At 41.4% G+C, this 18,261-nt stretch overlaps 1 protein-coding gene across 1 annotated transcript in view; it reads left to right on the forward strand.

The window, feature by feature from the left end:
* The window catches only part of LOC140239079 (protein kinase C iota type-like), a 126,745-nt gene that overhangs the window by 82,743 nt on the left and 25,741 nt on the right, over window positions 1-18,261 (forward strand). The window contains exons 5-8 of the mRNA XM_072318976.1: window positions 8,300-8,350; window positions 15,729-15,814; window positions 16,475-16,606; window positions 17,997-18,093. Coding sequence (XP_072175077.1) covers window positions 8,300-8,350; window positions 15,729-15,814; window positions 16,475-16,606; window positions 17,997-18,093 — 366 coding nt within the window. The remainder of the gene's footprint in view (window positions 1-8,299; window positions 8,351-15,728; window positions 15,815-16,474; window positions 16,607-17,996; window positions 18,094-18,261) is intronic.

Below are 18,261 nucleotides of genomic sequence, written 5' to 3' on the forward strand. Positions count from 1 at the left end.
GCCTGTGAAAGCATTTATATGATATGTTAGTAGAGACCCGTGAGATATGGCACATTGCTGCCAAGTTTTTCATTCCATGCCCCCTATTCACCGACCCCCCCCCCCCCCACACACACACACACACTTGCACATTCGTATACACATACATACTTAACAGCCCAAAATGTCTCTTGTCTAAACAAACAGATTTATGTTTTTGCTGGTGAAACAATTTACTTTGCCCCATGAAGAAAAAGGGATGCAAAAGAGCGGGAAATATCTATAAAGAGATCTGCAATTGCAAGACTAGCATGAGAGCTGGAGTGCAGGAAAGAACTTGCCTGGGATGAAGGGATGGTAGGGGGGATCGAGGGATGGTAGGGGGTTGGAGGAAGGAAGGAAGGAAGAGGGCGTCAGACCTAAACCAGGGCCCGTTTCTTCCTCTACGTTCTTTCCCACTGCTGCGGCCGAGATTGCCAGTGAGTGAGCAGGGAGAGCTAGAGGAGGAACGGATAGTGATAAGGACAAGATTGAAAGGGAAAACTGCACCGTAAACGGGTCACTCCAATTCACTCTGCCCAAATCTCTTACCCATAGAGCAAGAAAGATGGGGGGGGGGGGGTGGGAGGAGGGTAGTAATGTGTGATGGGCATTATTCTGCCACATACTACAGGCCTGGCCCTATCTGAGTATATTGCAGACTTGCTTTAATTGCATTGTCACACACACACACACACACACACACACACACACACAGATCTGAATCTTGTCTACATGAAACCACTTGTACGAGGATAAAATCAAATTAGCCTTCTTTCAAGACCTTTCTCAGATATTTGAAACAAACCAAATGAAGCGACACTGAAATTATTCATGGAAATCTGAATGGATATTCATGAAGCAAGTTCTCAGCTCTCTTGTTTGAGTTTGTATGAATTTCCACATCACATTTCAAGTTGGTATGTCACACAAAGTTGTTTTTCTTTTACAAAATGAAAAGAAAGGAAAGGGAACAGGGAAAAGAGTACAAAAGGAGAAAAAGAAGAGAAAATTTGCTGTGATGAAAATAGACAGGAATATTAAGAGATAGTTGCAAAACCAAAACAGTTTGATGTGACCAGGATACTACAACAGGTGATTCGAATGAGTTGCTTGACATGGTCAAATTTGCAACAGTTTTTGTCTTTTGCTTATTTTAATGCAATCCATGGCAGGTGCCTATTCTTTGACAATGAAGAAAGATTACAACAGCAGCCATTCATAGCTAACTGGGCTTGTTGTAAAGCAAAGGAGATGATATGTAGACCTATATATGTCTGTATTTTTTTTTTTCATTCATATGCACGTTCTATTAGGGTATTCCATGGTGGTGATGTGCTTACCTGCAAGAAGAGCTAATTGTGGAAGGTAAAAATGCTGGTGGGTCGCTAGTTCTTCCTTTCGTGCCGGCACTGGGCATGCATACGAGATCACCGATGCAATGAATGCGTGATGTCGTGGAGATGTTGCACACGGGGGAATTCTCCACATATTACAATATGGCAATCTATTGCAAGGTGCACTGTCAATACGACTTGCGTGGTGGCGCACTATCCGGGAGCCACACACCTGCCCGCTGGACATGCTTCGGATTCGAATGCCTCGCGATCCCATTTTCTATGCCCCAGTTTGCGCAGGCCCTTGGGTCTCCATGTCCCGTGTAACGCATATGTCAGAATCGATCAGTATGCCATTTATGTAAATAAAAGTTTTCCATTTTCTTCTCCTCGGGTCAGTTTTCTGAAGTGTGTCGGGTCGGCGGCAGGAGGAGAGGAAGCGTTAGATTGATGAAGAGTCCTCCGAATGCTGGGGATGGGATGGAGAAATTGATAAAATTGTGAGAATGAAATAGTCATCTACTGCCGGTATCTTTTCTCTGCTCATGTGACTCCCTTGGAAAGGTCAAGAAGTATAGGGTGGAGTTTATGGGTCCAATCTGTGCTGCACCTGCTGTTCTGGGCTCTAAATAAAGGGGTCAAAGGCTAGATTTTGAGCTCATTCATGTGGCATTTCTTCAAATTTCACATCAGTTGTCCTTTCCATATTCCCCAGAATTATTGTAGCATCTTTAATTTTCAGTATTCAATCAATTATTAGTTCACCCTGTTCAGACAGTATAAACAGAAGGCATTTGAAATCCAATCTCAGGTGGAAAAAGAAATGAAAACATACATGTAGGAAAGGACTCCAAGCATCCAACGTTGTATTTTTCCTATTTTACAATAAGGACTAATGATCAGATTGAGCGCCCTAACATGCCTGATTCACATTGCTCTTCTAATGACTAAGTGCACTTTTGGCCTCTTCACCGTAAGCGTTGTGATACAGGCAAAGATGTGCGTGTGTGCTGGTGCGCTTTTAGTCCGATGGTAAAACACGCTTTTTGCTGGCCGTCCGAGACCACTCTCATTTACACGTGGGTATGACCAAAATGACTGGGGATTGACTAGTTCCTCTGTTTTGCCCCCTTTTTGGCTCAAAGTGGTTATGTTGAAATGTTGAAACCACAAATACCACACAGACTTTTTCCTGTGTCTCACCACCCCCCCCCCCCCTTCAGAAAAAAATATTGCAGGTTGTAGAATATATTCTATTACATTAATCAAAATATGTAATTGACAAGATAACTGAAGGTAACCACATACTGAGTATGTCCACAGATACTGCAGCATTTTCTTAGTAGACACTTTTTTATTCCTCTTTGAATGTATGTCCTCCATTTTAGCTTTTTAGTTCTGTTTTCAAGTATTCAAAGTTTACTTTAATGTATATTACAGAATGAAATCATTTCCAATTTGTGTATGTAAACTCTCTGTCTATAATATCCTGATTTGTTTGTGTGGGATGCCAATGAATTCCAAAATTCTGTTGTGAGATTTTGCTACCTCATGGATTACATGTGAATTGGTCTGCCTTATGAGACCTTCATAGTAGTGCCCAATTGATATTAAAAGGAAATAAATCCTCTGATAAAAACTGAAATCATTGGATAATTTCTTTCATGTACAGTATGTCATTTGGCAGAAGGGAATAAAAGTTCTACTGGACAGGTGAACACTAAATCCACCTGCTACAGCAGTCATATCCTTACCATATGATAGACCAGGAAGATGCAAGGGTATTAAATGATTAGTTACCCAAAATAATATATTAAACATTACTTGGAATCATGTGGTCATCTACACACACAAGGATTGTGCAGGTTGTATAGAGGGATCCATGGATATTTTGTGTAAATCTGGGAGAAGGTTTGAATTTTGCTCCAAAGACAAATGGCTTTTATTTTCTCCACTCGTCGGGGAGGGCCTGCTAATTATAGACTTCCCCTAATCACATGATGAATGCCAACTCGCACGAACGCAGTCGAGTCTTCCCTCCCCCCACCCCGCTGCTGCTGCAAGCGTCATCGGAGCGCGAGGTAGCGCACGGTGTTTCCCCTTCTCCGACCCCCCCTCCCATACCCCCACCCCCTACTGCTGTCTTCGACTTCGTCATGTGTTTGCGAAGTGGAGCACGCAGTGCAGTAGTTGGGACAGCTGAGGTATTGGAGGAGTGCTGCAAGCGGTCACAGTGTGGAGCAAGCGAATGCCTGCATGCTCTTGCGCACGGCCGCTTCAATCAACGGAGAGCGTTTGCTCGGCTCCATCACGACTCCCAGAGCGGGTGGACGATATAGAGAGAGCTAGAGAAGCGGTGAGGTAGAGCTGGGGGGGAGTCCAGACATGTGTAGTCTGCATGTTTCGTTATTTTTGTACACCAGCCACAAATTCCTGGCATTACCATGTAGCCGAATGCTCTCTACCTCCAGCACTTGAATACATCACTGCACACTTCCATTGCATAGCACACAGCATTGTGTATATATTGCTGAAAGCCCACAGACTGCATCACTGGGGGTGATACTATTGCATGCAGACTCCTTCGTACCTGCACAAAGAAAAGGGAAGAAAAAAACCGCAGCATTTCCGTCACAATTGCATTAGTCGGAAATGGAACATGTCAATGTGTCTTGCCGGCGTTGATGGGAAATTGAATCCATCTCAGCGGTCTTGCCTCGCGTGGATGCAGGAGAAGGACTCGAAATATTCCCGGCCTTGTCAGAGAAGATGACGGAGAGGGTAGTGGAGTAGACATAGATGTGTTGTAGCCTCCCTCAAATGGACTTTCGGCGGCCGTCAGCCCTAGGCGTACTTCAGGATTATCTTCTTCGCCTCTACAAATGTGAGTCAAGCCACTCCGCTTTGCATAATGTTGCTGCCAAACAAATATTTGCCTTGCATGCTGGACAAGATCGTTTTTCTTTTTTGGGGGATGGGGGGGTGGGGGGAAGGAGATCGTAAGTTATGTCTCTCTGTCTGTCTGTGTATGTATCTGTGCTGTTGACTCCCCAAGGGGTGACATGAATAATGGGAGGCTCCCTTGCTGCATACATGCAACAAAAATATGCACCATATGCTTAGAGACATTTTGCATAGGGTATGTACGTCATTTGCTTTCACACCTGTAATATCAGCTATAGTAATACTATCAACGCCATCTCTACTTCAGATATGTTTCATTTCGAGTCGATCATCATGGATGTCTAGAGTTAGAAATGGCACTGTCCGGAAGGTAGATTGGTTTGACAGTCTGATGTCGATCATTTATTTCACATTCTGTCTTCATCATTACATGGACATGATATGTTTTCCTTATGAGATCTGGCATATAAAGACTTACAATGTATTTCAAGCATGAATATGATTTTGTTTTGGTACATTTTGTATAATGACTCCTTGATAATGCATGGCAATGTGCCTTCAGGTCACTCACAGAGCTGGCTGTCTAAACAGGCAGGAGTTGAGTATCAGGGAAAAGCCAAATGGCTCAATTTCGTATGCATGGAGGGGGGAGGGGGACTAAAAATGCTGCCACGATTAGCCACGTTCAGAGGTCTGTCCCTGCTGCGTAGATGTAAACAATCCAATGTGGAGATTAGGACTAAGCAAGAATCATTCCATACTGCTATAGGTGATTGATTTTAATGCGCCAAAGCTCATATGTTGATGTATGGGGAAGAGTGTGGGGGCTCAAAGTGAGGGACTGATATGCATCCCCTTCTGCAAGACATCTCAAGAATTGCTTAAGTGAGGATATGTCACCCACACATTCACCCACCATGATTAGTAGCATCTTTCCTTTCCTCCTGTCCTCTTTAAAGAAACCCTTCAAGTCACCAAACCGTACGGTAAACTGTCATTCAGTTTCTTACCTCCCACTCGAAGAAAACTATGTAAGGCCCGCGAGATGTTTGAGTGCTTCATATTCTGTTTCATAAAATATTCTAAACCGGGTTTCTCGGATCTGTTGCTGAGTAGAATTTAAGAACAAAATGCTTAGTTCACTGGCATAGTACACATAGTCATCGTTGGTATCTCATAGCATATTTTAGCATTCAGTATAATACCTAGTGACCGGGCCTCAAGTGGGATAGTGCAGCAATGATCGATGTCCAACCAAGGCAGTCTATAGCATCCCCCCAAGCAAGTCAGTGCATGCTCTATAGCAAGCCGAGACAGTTAGCAATGAACCTGGCATGCTGGGCAGCAGGGCGAATGCTTAATGGCCGAAACGAATCTCTTAAATAACTTAGGCATCCTGATGAGAAATGCATATATTAATGCCACGAGTAATTAAGAATTCCCCCGCGCTAGTCCCCCTACAGCCGTCGTTGTGCTTTATTTTTTTTCGACTTTCTCTCCAGCGAGCCTTCAACATGCCGTCCTGTCAGCACAATTTACTACCTCTGTCTCACGTTCTCTCTCTCCTGTTTTTTTTCCCTTAGTTGTTGTTGTATCATTGCACTTCTTCGTAAGATGAGGGCCCCCATGGCACATACCCAAAGTGGACAGAGCTGTTGTTGGATTCTTGTGGATTACGTTCCCTCTTTCTCTCATCCGCTCCATTAATCATACATGTATGATAAGAGATGGTTTCCACACGGCTCCTAGCAGGCCTCATTCGCATCCGTCTCCCCTTGCCGCTTGAAAGTCGCCGACTCCCCCGGAGTCTTCCGTACACCGTACGCTGTCTAGTTGCGCGCGGAAGGATCAACCCCAGTCTTTTCGATGCTGGAAGGGTTAAGTGATGAAGAGCGATCCTTTTGTTCTTACGTCATACTTTGCTCTTCTTCGGGCGTCAGGGGTTTTATTCATCTCTTCATCTGCATCTCTGCCATCACTAGCACACCATCCTTTTCCAGTTCCTCTTTCCATCCTTCCTTCCGCATTCCTCCTCGTTCCCTACTCTCTACCATCACTCCCTCCAAACAGACTTAATGGCAGTGTGTCCATTTTCCATTTGTCATACCATCTTAATGTAGTTTTCATACGCTGCTTTGTATATACATATGAAAGAACTGTCCTGAATCAGTTGATATCAGTTATTACTTTTGAGATCCATGAAGGCAGTAATCTATTGATGATCTAGTGTCCTTCTTGCTTATTCTGTATGCAATATGTGCATACCCAGTTTTAAGTGTTCTTGATTCTCATTCAGACCGTGTATACAGTGTACATGCCGAAAGGGCACAGAATGATTTATGCAGAGCCGTTTCAGCGCAGAAGGTCATGTGAATGAAATTATCTGGCTTGCCTGTGAATATCATGTATGGTTAATGAGCCCCACTTGCATGTTTCATTGTTCTCCAAGTAGGCTAACTTTACTTTGTTAAGGACGTCGGCACTTTTCCTTCCCTTCCTTTCTTTTTCTTTTTTTCTTTCAGCGGAGTAGTATGACAAAAGACAATGCAAATGATGAGTCAGATGCATGCGAATACAATGGAGTCTAGGTTCCACCCAGATTTTGTGTCGAATGGATTATACGGATGATCTAGACGTTAACAGCCTGCTATATGGGTTCTTGTGGTTGTTATCTTGTCAGGAAAAAAACTGTGGGCATCAGAGTAAATGTTAGAAATACTGTGGGACAAACTATGCTTGAAGAGGGATCATATCTGTAGATGCATAATGCATATAACTGGATTATGTCGTGAGAAACGTTGAGGAGTGATGAAACATTTGTATGAAAGGCCTCACCATTACAAGCTCTTACAAACACTATTCTCTTCAGCTCTGGTTCCCGGAGATGTAAAAGTGGTTTGTCTAATCTGTGTATTCTTGTGGTCTGTTTTCAATAATTAATAGTTACTGTTTTTTTGCTTGCTTTGTTTTTTGTTGTTGTTCTCAAGAAACATAAAAGAAGGGGAAGTACAGTGTTATTCCTACTTATGTAAATCACTAGGAAAGGTGTTCTGGCATGAGCTAAATGTTGTGATGGTTAGAAAATATGCCTCCGTGGCTGTTTTTTAATCCCTTTCTCGGAGGTGGCATTGCCTTTTAATCTCAGGGACTAGTGCCTGTGAAGTGCTGCATGCTAGGGCTGTTCATGGCCCGCTGCATTTCATAAATCAACCTGATCAAATATGTACGACACTGACAATGTTGCTGTTAAGCACCACCAAAGCCAAAGGGGTGTTGAATCCTTCTCGCTCCTCTCTTGAGACCAATCTGGGAAGTTGATGGCATACTTCTATGCATGTGCCCTGCCGTATTCAACAAATTCCAGCATTAAGTATTCATCGTATCTAGTTCATTTACAAGCCTCAGCAAGTTTTTCTATTTCGAGAAAGCGCCCCGGGAATGTATATTTGATGTAGGCGAGGAAAGCCATTTTGAGATGTTGTATAATATTGACAATTTACATTCATGTAACAGTGTAATTGATAGTGTGATTGCCTTTCCTGAAACATTTAGATTCTCGAGGAAATGATTTTATAAATTGGCTTCACAAGGCTAAATGTTCAAGCATCAGAAATTGGCATACTTTTATGCATTGAGAAAAGGGGAAGAGGGAAAAAAAAAAGTCCTGCCCGGAGCTGTGTGTGCCATATATGTAAAACAGAGTCAAATAGATAGATAAAAGTTAATTTGTTCACACAGAGAAGCTACAGATATCAAAACTGCATTTGGGTATAAAGCCGTGTTTTAGATATCTGAGCTCTGCCTGACTCCCCGCCCTGATACCCACTGAGGGATATAGATCTCTCTTCCCCTTTCACTGTGCACACAGTATACACAGTATAGTTTCCTATGAATATTCCATGATATTAATAATGCATACTTTGATATGAGAGCTGATTGACCTTTTCATCAACCCTTGACAGATTTCTGTTTTTGATGGGTTTTTTTTTTTAACGCTCTCTCTTTTTCTTTCGCCCCTTTCCTCTGTTTAATCTCTGCAGTATTCCCTTCGGTTCCTGTTCGACCTGGTCTGCCATGCCCGGGAGAAGACAGTAAGTTTGTTTGTCTGTGTGTATGTGTGCCTCTTATCTTGTCCATTGGCTTACACATTGCAGACATGTATATATGCCTAATTCAACATTGCATTAGTATCTATTTTACTTGCATACATGCTTCTGATACACTTCCTTCAATTGTTAACTGATTTTCTATTCATTGATGCAAACATTTTTTTTTTTTATCTTTTGATACTCAAAGAATCAACATAATTTGTCTTGGAGGATGTTTTAACGACAAAAGATCCTTGATGTCATGTTGTGTTGAGGAGAGTCATGGAGGCAAGGAAATGTGCAATTTGTGACCTTTTTAATGCCCAAAAGAAGCATACAAGAATTTTATGCAAGCAGTGTCACAAGTCATATCACCGAAGTGACTCCACCGAGGTGCATTTATTGAATACCAAATGGATGGCTTTGTAACATTCTTACGGCCATCATTTTCTCGCATATGTCGGACTTACCCCGAATTTAGGCAGATATTTTACTTTTATGGTAATGGCGTTCAAGGGGAGGGGGGCTGAAAGAAAAGATGCTCTTGGGCTATGTTCTCCTTTTGATAATGAGAAAGACAGTGAGACATAGATAGCATCTTCTTCAAAATGGGAACTCTATAATGCCCTGCAGTTAATCATGCTCTATTTATGGTATGACTACCCCAGTGAGCTCAGTATAATACATGCATTGTGGTTGTTCACCACTCTCTCTCTGTCAGGAGCAAATCATCGGTTGGGTGATGAGACCTTGTATCTCAAATTTTGGTGAAAATCACTTTTGTTTTGGATTAATTGTCAGATGATCAGTTGAGTGACATCCTGTCCAAATCCCAGTTGTCTTATCCTCCCCCCCCCCCAAAAAAAAAAAAATAAAAAAATAAAAATAAATAAATAAATAAATAAAGCCACTATGAGAATCAAAGGAAAGGCGATCCTGTTTGATACAGTGCTTTGGCTACCATTTTTTCTCTCACTCCTGAACATCTGACATTTTTGAGATAGGAAGTTTTGTAGCCCTAACAGCAATAATGTCACTGGTGGCTGAATAGACTAGACAGAAGGGTGGGTACTTATGAATGTATGAAGGGGAAAAGGAAATATTTGACTTGCTTTCTTCTTTGTCCTCTTTTTTTTTTCTTGTAAATTTCAGAGGGGAATAGAGTGACTTTAATCCATACAATCCCAAGAATGTTAAGACGGGCCATGTTGTAACTCTTGGAACACATATGTGATATGTACGTGTGTGTATATGTGTGTAACTTTTGTCCACTTATGCAAGTTTTATCGCATTGTGTTTGTTGGTTGGTTTTTTGGTTACACATAGCAATATACCCAGCAGGCGGCGTCAAATTAAATCAAGGCTGACGCGACATAATTAGAAATATCCAGGGCCAAAAGCCCGTGCCGTGATTACATGAGTCAAAGCGTGTAGTTTCCTGGTTGGTATTTATTGGTAGCTAGCATACACTTCCTCCTCCCCGCCATTCTGACTCAAGCAATACTGGTGCAAACTGGCAAAAAGATTTAGTCACAGAATTGGTAATTTTACCATTTTTGATAGAGGAAGCCCCTCTCCTTTTCTCATTACTCCCCCTCTCCCCCCCCCCCCCCTCCCCCCCCCCCCAAAAAAAAAGAGGGGGGAGATGAAAACAGTATGACTGTCATTATGAAAATAAATGATGATTAACATTTATAGAACACTTTATTTATGCATCGTACCTTTAATATTCTCTGGAGAAGGTTTCAGAACTGATTTTGAACAAAATGACCCCCCAAAAATACAATTAGAAATATAAATAACCTTTAAAATATACCAAAAAGAAAAACAAGCAAAACAAAACAAAATAGATACGCTTGAAATCATGTTTTCTCCAGGATATTCATTTGAATGATGATACCATAGGATTTAGATGAAAAGCTATTCTGGGATTTTACAACATATTGATTTTTGTGCTACTTTTAGCCCTATATCTTTCATTTCTTCCATTGGTAATGAACAGGTCATGTGTACCATTATTTGTTTTTATTCATTTGTTCCGTGTTTGCAAAAAGAAAACTAAAGTCTTTTGTTGCCAGAATGTGTTACATTTTGAGGAGCATTTAGGTACTCGCATAGGAATACATTTTAGTTACGTGCACACCGTTCTTAAGTTTTGTTGTTGTTGGCTTTTTTTAAACTGTAGAAGTGCAGTAAGAGTAGCTTGTGGGAGTAAAAACAAGTTGTATGCATGCTTTGTACAAGAAAGGATGATGATGAATATATAATGCTACTCAAGATATTAATAAGATGTATTAGAGTGCATTTAGGGGGGGGGGGAGAACAGTTTCCACTTCAGGCTGTAGGTATAAAATAAAGATGTACAAAAGATTACCATTTGTTTCTCCCGCAGGCTGAGAAATAGAGAGAGGAAGTCTTTAGCTTGCTGATACTGTATTTCAGGAAGAGGAGGTTGAATGGGGGCATCTTAATAGGAAGTGATTGTGGTATGCAAATTATCCCAGCTTCTTTGTCAGGAAATGGAATTACTATGTAAATTGCACACAATGGAGGATTATAGAGTGGTATAAAACCCCTCTGTTTATTCAATTACTAGCACCTTGTCTTTGGAGGAAGTTGAGGGAGATGAGGAAAAGGAGGGGGGGGGGGTTGGGATGGATTAATATTTAATCCCAAATTGGCTTTATCATACCAACAACAGCCGAGGAGGAAATATAGAAATTAACTGCGGTTGTATTCCTGGAGTGGGAGTATATATGCGTGTGTGTGTGTGTTTTGTGTGTGCGTGTGTGTGTGCATGTATCTTTGTACTGGCACTGAGCAGATGAGTATTTCCTCCTTTGTGTTTGTGTGTGTGTGTGTGGCTGGGAAATGTCCAAGCACGCGAACAGATATGTATATCTGGATGGTCAATGGGAGGCAGTCAATCATTGTGTAGTGTGAGGGTAGGCGGGAGAGGTTGCCTTCATACTGTGTATCTCTAGCTCTCATTGGTAGTACGTTCGGATGTCATCAGCGGCGGTGTAGGAACGGTGTGTGAGTGTGTGCCCCGTCAGATTTCTCAAGGAGGATAGAGAACGAATGATTGGATTCTCATGTTTCACAGAGGGGTGAGTTGAAGATAATGATGGAAGGCATGGGATATTCAGAGAGTAAAGAACTTTCAATCTGTAAGATGTGGAGCACTTTCCATTCATGCCCAGTGCAGCATCGTTATGGGCAGACTCATGTAGTGCCGGTCTGTTGCTTTCCAGGATTGGTCAGAAGTTCTGTCTTTGATGTGGGAATTGGGCTTATGGTTGAATAACCACTGTGACCAAGCTCTCTTTTATATTCCTTCTGCCCTTATGATATATTAGCTTGTGTCTCTTTTGAAGTATTTCTTATTCACTCATGTGAATCTTTTTTTTTTAATGAATATTTCACATAGTTTAAGTCCCACAATGGCAAGACCAAGTTAGTGTATTCATAGTGTCATTTCAAATTTTGTGGTTTTTGGTGGTTTTATTTGTGTTGTTGGTTTACATTTGGGGAATACAAGCAGGAAGAGAATAATCATGGTGCCTTGATGGGAGGCTAATTCATCAGTTGACGGCCAATATACAAATGGCTGATATGCTCATGGCAAAATTTGCCTCTTAACTAAATTAGTGGTATGCACATTTCTGCACCAGCCACTGCATCAACGCATCTTTTACACATGTCCCAGTATGTCTGAAGCTGTTTGTGGTTAGTCTGTCACGCATCAGCCCACATTTTAGCTGTGCTTGAGCAGCTTCATTTATAGCAATCAAGGAGTTTCGTGGGTAGTAATGTGCTCCAATTGATGTTCACAACCTGTGATCAAATGATTATCATGGCCCGCCAGAATGCAGGGCCAGCCTTGTGCTGTCTATAAAACAACTAATGAATACAAATTGGCTGGGGTCAGGGCCGTAATAAAAGCTTCACACGAGCAACAAAGTAGGCGAAGGAATTACAGATCTTTCAGTACATCATAAAGGAGCATTGACAAACTGTAACATGTTTTGAAGTGCACTTGTCTGCTATAAAATATACAGTCTTGACAGATAGAAAAAGTTTACACTGGCTAGATATCACTGTCCCTAACCAAGATCCGAGAGAAAGTTTATGCAATATCATATATAGGGTGTATGCTGTTTTAGGCAAGGTTTTGTATTGCATGGCAGACTAGTGATTAAGACTTCTCTGACTGATATTTAAGAAAATTGAACTGAGGGTCTCAATGCCTCAAACTAATTCAGCACAGTCTTAATGGGCTAATGCTATCATCACATATTTTTCCCTCGTCTGCGCATTTGTCTTTCCTTAAAGCCTCTCTCATGCAAATTTTTTTTTCCCCATTATCTCTCACTCTCTCTTTGTACAATGTATGATTGATACATCTGTAGAATTGCTTTGCCGCTGAGCTAGCTTCCCATTTACTCAAGACAGTTAATGCCGTAAGACTTTGAAGAGGGAAGAAGATTTTGACCGCGAGAGGTAATGGTGGCAGACGTACGTGTTTGGAGCGGCGAGAATTAGCCAAGTAAGGCTGGACAAATTGTTCGTGACACATTGCAGAGATCTTTCAATGCCAGCGAATGTCGCTGGAACCAATCGTCACGTTAACCAGCATGTGCCCCCTGCTTGGCATGTGAACCGGGCGAGGGCTCTCACTGCATGTAGATGCAATTCATAGACAGGACTCCAGCGATGTTGAATAAGTAACATGTATGACGTAAATGTACACTCTAAGATGCAAGGGTTAGGGGGGAGGGGGATATGACTATTTATGCTCATGCGACGGCCACTCTCGAGAGTTGAAAAGCAAATTTTGTTCCGACTGCGGAGGGAATGTTATTAGGAGCAGTAGTTACAAAGCCAGCTGATGTCATACAACTAACCCCTAGGAGAAGGGCAGTGCAGTGTGGCTGGGCTGTGCTGAACATAGCTCGTGGGCCGCAGCTGGTTGCCACAATACCTATTATGAGCGGCACTACTAGCAGCTTCTTTTCTTATCGAGGGAAGGGTTGCCGTGGGAATGATTGATGCAGCATGGTAAGGATGCTGCAAGGCAGCTATGAAATAATACCAAGGCTTTGTGTGGAGAAAAGAGATGGATATAGTTACTGGTGAGGAGTCATGGGCATCAGGCTTAATTGTGTTGTTATATTTAGAAGACATCTCTGTACACATGGCATTTTGCTGTTTTCTTGTGGTTTAAAAGTGTATGAATGTAACCATGAAGTACCTGTTCCAACAGCAGTATTTCTTTCTTTGTGGGAGTACAATGTTGTATATAGCTCCAAAGCAGTCACAGAGATTGGTGATATTACACTGTACTGTCATGTCAGGCAAATGCATACAAATATTCCTTGCATTCACCACCGGTGTGCTAATGAAAAAGCATCCCTTGCAATTGACATTTTTTTTTTTTTTTTATGACAAAAGTTGATTTTTTTTTTCATAGGCTGTTTTTGTTTTGTTTGTAGTATTGATGTGTTTACAAGCTGTAACCTTTGATGTGTGTGTATGAACTTGTTCCCTACACTGGAACCTGGTGGCCTGTGTACTAAGTCTAGGGGTATTTCGGAATTCAGTATGGAATGGGTTAAAGGCCAAAATAGGCTCTTAACGTTGAATACCTGAGTCACTCACTAGCCTTGATGTAGGTCAAATTGTCAACCTGCTTATTGTCTTCATTCTTTCCCATGTGACAAGCTATTTATAAAACATGATGGTGTTCAGATATTTCACCATACATGGGCAGTCAAACACATCATCAAAGCCCCCCCAGTTAAATCCTTGCTCTGACGAAGCTATTTTAAGTTTTGCTCAGTGGTTTGATCATGATCAGACTCCATGGATAACCTTTTAATATGGCAGTGCTTTTCTGAAGTAAGTGTTGTTGTTAGTATCAGTTTCCTCTCACTTACAACTTTCTCCTCCCCTATAATAGCATCTTATTTTTAGTATCTGTTGATAAAAACGTTGAAGAGCAAAACCTGCATTACTAAGCTTTCATAAACTTTGTTCCTGAATATCTCAACCCCCCCCCCACATCTTCCTATAGGTAAGCAAAATGGGGCCTATTTTTGTTCTCTGTCAACTTTTGACCAGCATCTCAAATCCCTACTTCCTATCTCATCTCCCACCCCCCCCCCCCCAATGTCCCTAGACCTGCTTGTCAAAGGTGTACCCCCTTCCTCCCCCTTCCCCCGTGGTATTCCCCCCAGTATCGACTCCAGTCCACCCCCCTCCCCCTTGATGACAACTGCATATTGCCCTTGTTTGACATATCCTGTACAGCAACACCAGCAGTTCAAGATGATGTACAGAGCTGTGTGTGAGAGCATTTGCTATACAGATTATTCTAAGTTTAGAAGTATAGCTTCAAGTTCCGAAGCTGAGAAGAGTCACTTGGAATTTCCCTTTCAGTCTGCTGCTATTCACAGACATAGAAAAAAAAAAATTAATCTTACAGGTCCTGGCCATTTGAAAATGATGATGCATGATGGCATCTTCTGAAATGTTAAAAGATGGTTATTTGACACATTTCTATTAAACAATAATATGAGGACAGATACAGTGTCCTGTCAAAATAAACAGTTTAATACAAAGTTTATTGTTTTGTTGTCCGTCTTTGCTGTGGAAAGCAGGATATTATTCCATGGCGCTGCAAATGTAGTCCCACGCATGTTAAGTTTTGTTGGAATTATGTCGTGAGTTGTGAGTGAGATCCAGAGGGCATTGCATTTAGAAGCCTATCCAGCTCAACCACTGTATATGTGTGGAGTGATTGGGTAAACAAATTTTGCATATTGGCCTCGAATTCATATCAAGGTGTGCTCTGACAACCTTCATGACCTCAAACTATTTATAACTGTGCTATCAAATCACTTATTTCACCCTCAACCTTTGTGTTATGTCCACATTTTTCTCACAGAGCACAGTTTACCGTAAAACCAAAAGCATTCGCAGCATGAAACTTTCACGAATTGCCACTGGTAGTCAGTGCATTGTGTGGACAAAATCTTTCGCATGCATTTTACTTTTTTTTTCTATTTATCTCTACCTTTCTTTTCCTATCATTTTTTAAGATCTATTTATTTTCCTTTTGCGAATCTTAGGTCAACACAAAATTCTTGAAAGTTTCATGCATGCGAACATTTCTGTTCTTACAGTTATCACACCGGTGCTTGTCTACATGTGGTTCCCTGCTGCCATGTGAAACAGCCAGTTTAGTGCGTTATCATCATTTATGGCATCTTTTGTACATTTTCATGAAATTCAAACTGGGTACATAATGCCTTTAGAGAGAACAGTATGTAATTTTGACCACATTTTTCTTTCCGTCTCGCGTGTCTTTCTGTAACAGGAAATATTTATCGCCGCGGCGCAAGACGATGGAGGAAACTGTACAAAGTCAACAGCCACACTTTCCAGGCCAAAAGATTCAGCCGGGTAAGTTGTTTTTCTTTCGTTTGCTCCCCACTTTCTAATACCCCCTTTTGATTCAATGTTTCACAGCCTGATCCTTCAGATTTTTTTGTTTTTTTTCTATTCATCTCTACCTTTCTTTTCCTATCATTTTTTTTTAAATCTATTTATTTTCTTAATATGTTGGTTTATTATGGCAAACGCTTTTATACATTCCAGACAGAAACTAGTGCAGGAAACCACAACTATGCCGTTTCCTTCTACAATGAAATGCAATGTCATGATTTATGTTAGCAATCATGCGCACTCGATCTACTGAATATGTTGGGGGTTTTTTGTTGTTTTTTTTTTTGTTGTTTTTTTTTTGTTGTTGTTTTTTTGTTTTGTTTTTTTAGGGGGGAGGGGCTGAGATTAGAAAGTAGGCAGTCATAAACACACTATTTATTATACCCATACAGGGTACAACTTTACCTTGTAAGCAATCATATGGGTAAAGCAGTAGCTCTAATTCATGTGTTTACCATTAATGTTCACATTTTTTATGAAGAGAATGTATGAACCAAAAGTGAAACTACATTTGTAACTTAATCACAAATGACATTCCCATGATGTGTTTGAATACCATAAATGTGCAGAGTATATATCATTCCTTACACCAATCCATCATTGATGCTCTGCCAACAGAGGGCTCTCTGCGCCTACTGCTCCGACCGCATCTGGGGCCTGGGGCGACAGGGTTACAAGTGCGTGGACTGCAAGCTGCTGGTGCACAAGAAATGCCACCGGCTGGTCAAATTGTCCTGCTCTGAGCGCCAGGTCAGTGCACTTTTGTTTAGTTTTTGTTTTTGTTTTTGTTTTTTGTTAGACCAGAAGACCTTAATATGTTTGTTGATGTGAGTAATTTGGTCACAAGTTTGCGCTCGAGGCACTTCAACAACTTGTGTGGTCAGTCCTGTGGAAAATGTTTTCTGTGAGGACATGCCTCAGAAGTTTTGTCTAGTCTCACTATGCAGAGAGAGCTGGTCCAAAGTCTTAGTGGATGTGAAATACGTCTCTCTATCACAATTGATATTACTATTGTAGGTATGTGTGTTTGTACCTGTTCGTGATAGCATCTCAGTCATGTACGTTTATACTATTTCATGTCTTGACAAAGCTTTGGGTCTCTTATGTAATGCTAGCGGCAAAAGTTGGTGCAGAAACTCAAAACTCCAAGAACTCCCCAAAGTATACCCAAAGTATATATTGCAGTAAAAGTTGATGGAAATGCAATACAGTTCCTGTAGTTGCTGCGAGGTTTCTGCATAATAGTAATCTCCAAGTACCAAAAACATGTAATGGGTGCACCGGAGTCGATGGCGAGCCATCAGCCAGCCATTTGACATTCTATTTTTAATGAGAGTTGCACAGGAAGTAGAGTTGAGTCTGCTGGTAGTCATGACTTCTTTATGATCGTGTTCTCTGGCAACAAGGTCACAGACGTATATATCACAACCTTTCCTTCATTAAAAGAAAAGAAAAGAAAAGAAATGATGATAAGAAAAGAAAAGTCATTTAAACCTCGCCTGTACACTCTTGCAGCTTTCCTGTGGGTTTGATGTCTTCTTGGGGATAAATGTGATCGATGTCATTATGGCAAAATTTGTTCACATGGACGGAAAGAAATTTTCAAGAGCCACATTTTCCAAAAAGTTTATCTGTTATTCATTAAATGATAATGAAGGCATCTTTAATTTTCCTTGTGACAAAAAGATTATGATCTTCTTGAGTACCTTTAACGCCACTAACTTGTAGCTGATGATTACACATGCACACCGCATTGGGTTTACATTCAGAGCTGCTTTCGTGTGGCTGTTATGAAGACATAGGGTCAAAGTTCATACCCTATACTGATCTGTGACTTCATGTCTCAATCGATAGAAGTTTGTAGATTTCCAATACAGTGTGGTTAAAATCGCTGAGATGGATGTCATGCGAGTGTCACAAATAATTGTTAACCTGTTGAGGACGGTTTGATTTTGCTACAACACACATTTCCCATAGACACCTGCCGAGTATACTCGAGACTAGTCCTCAACGGGTTAAAAGATCAAACCTGTTTTCCATCTCGAAATCTTCACGGTGTGTCACCCGCTTGAAGACCTATACCCAATAGAGGATCTTCCCCGATGACCCAAAGTCTTTCTATCCCTTTTACTATCACTAGGAGGACCTGAGCGCCCTAGATGAGAGAAGCGGATCCGCCAGTCTGCTGCACTATGGCTCCAAGCCGAACGAGAGGGGTGACTCCCACCACAAACGAAGTGAGTACCATTTGCGCCCATCACGCACCCATCCCCTTGCTATTCAATCCTGATGACCCTTTCACCTTAACCCCCCATTCCTGTTCGCATAGTTTAGTACATACTCCACATCTTATTCATTCCTCGGTAAAAGGAGCATGGAAAAAGAATACCAACCTAGTTTGATGG

Source organism: Diadema setosum, chromosome 15, assembly GCF_964275005.1.
Source record: "Diadema setosum chromosome 15, eeDiaSeto1, whole genome shotgun sequence".
In the NCBI taxonomy this organism is placed as follows: domain Eukaryota; kingdom Metazoa; phylum Echinodermata; class Echinoidea; order Diadematoida; family Diadematidae; genus Diadema; species Diadema setosum.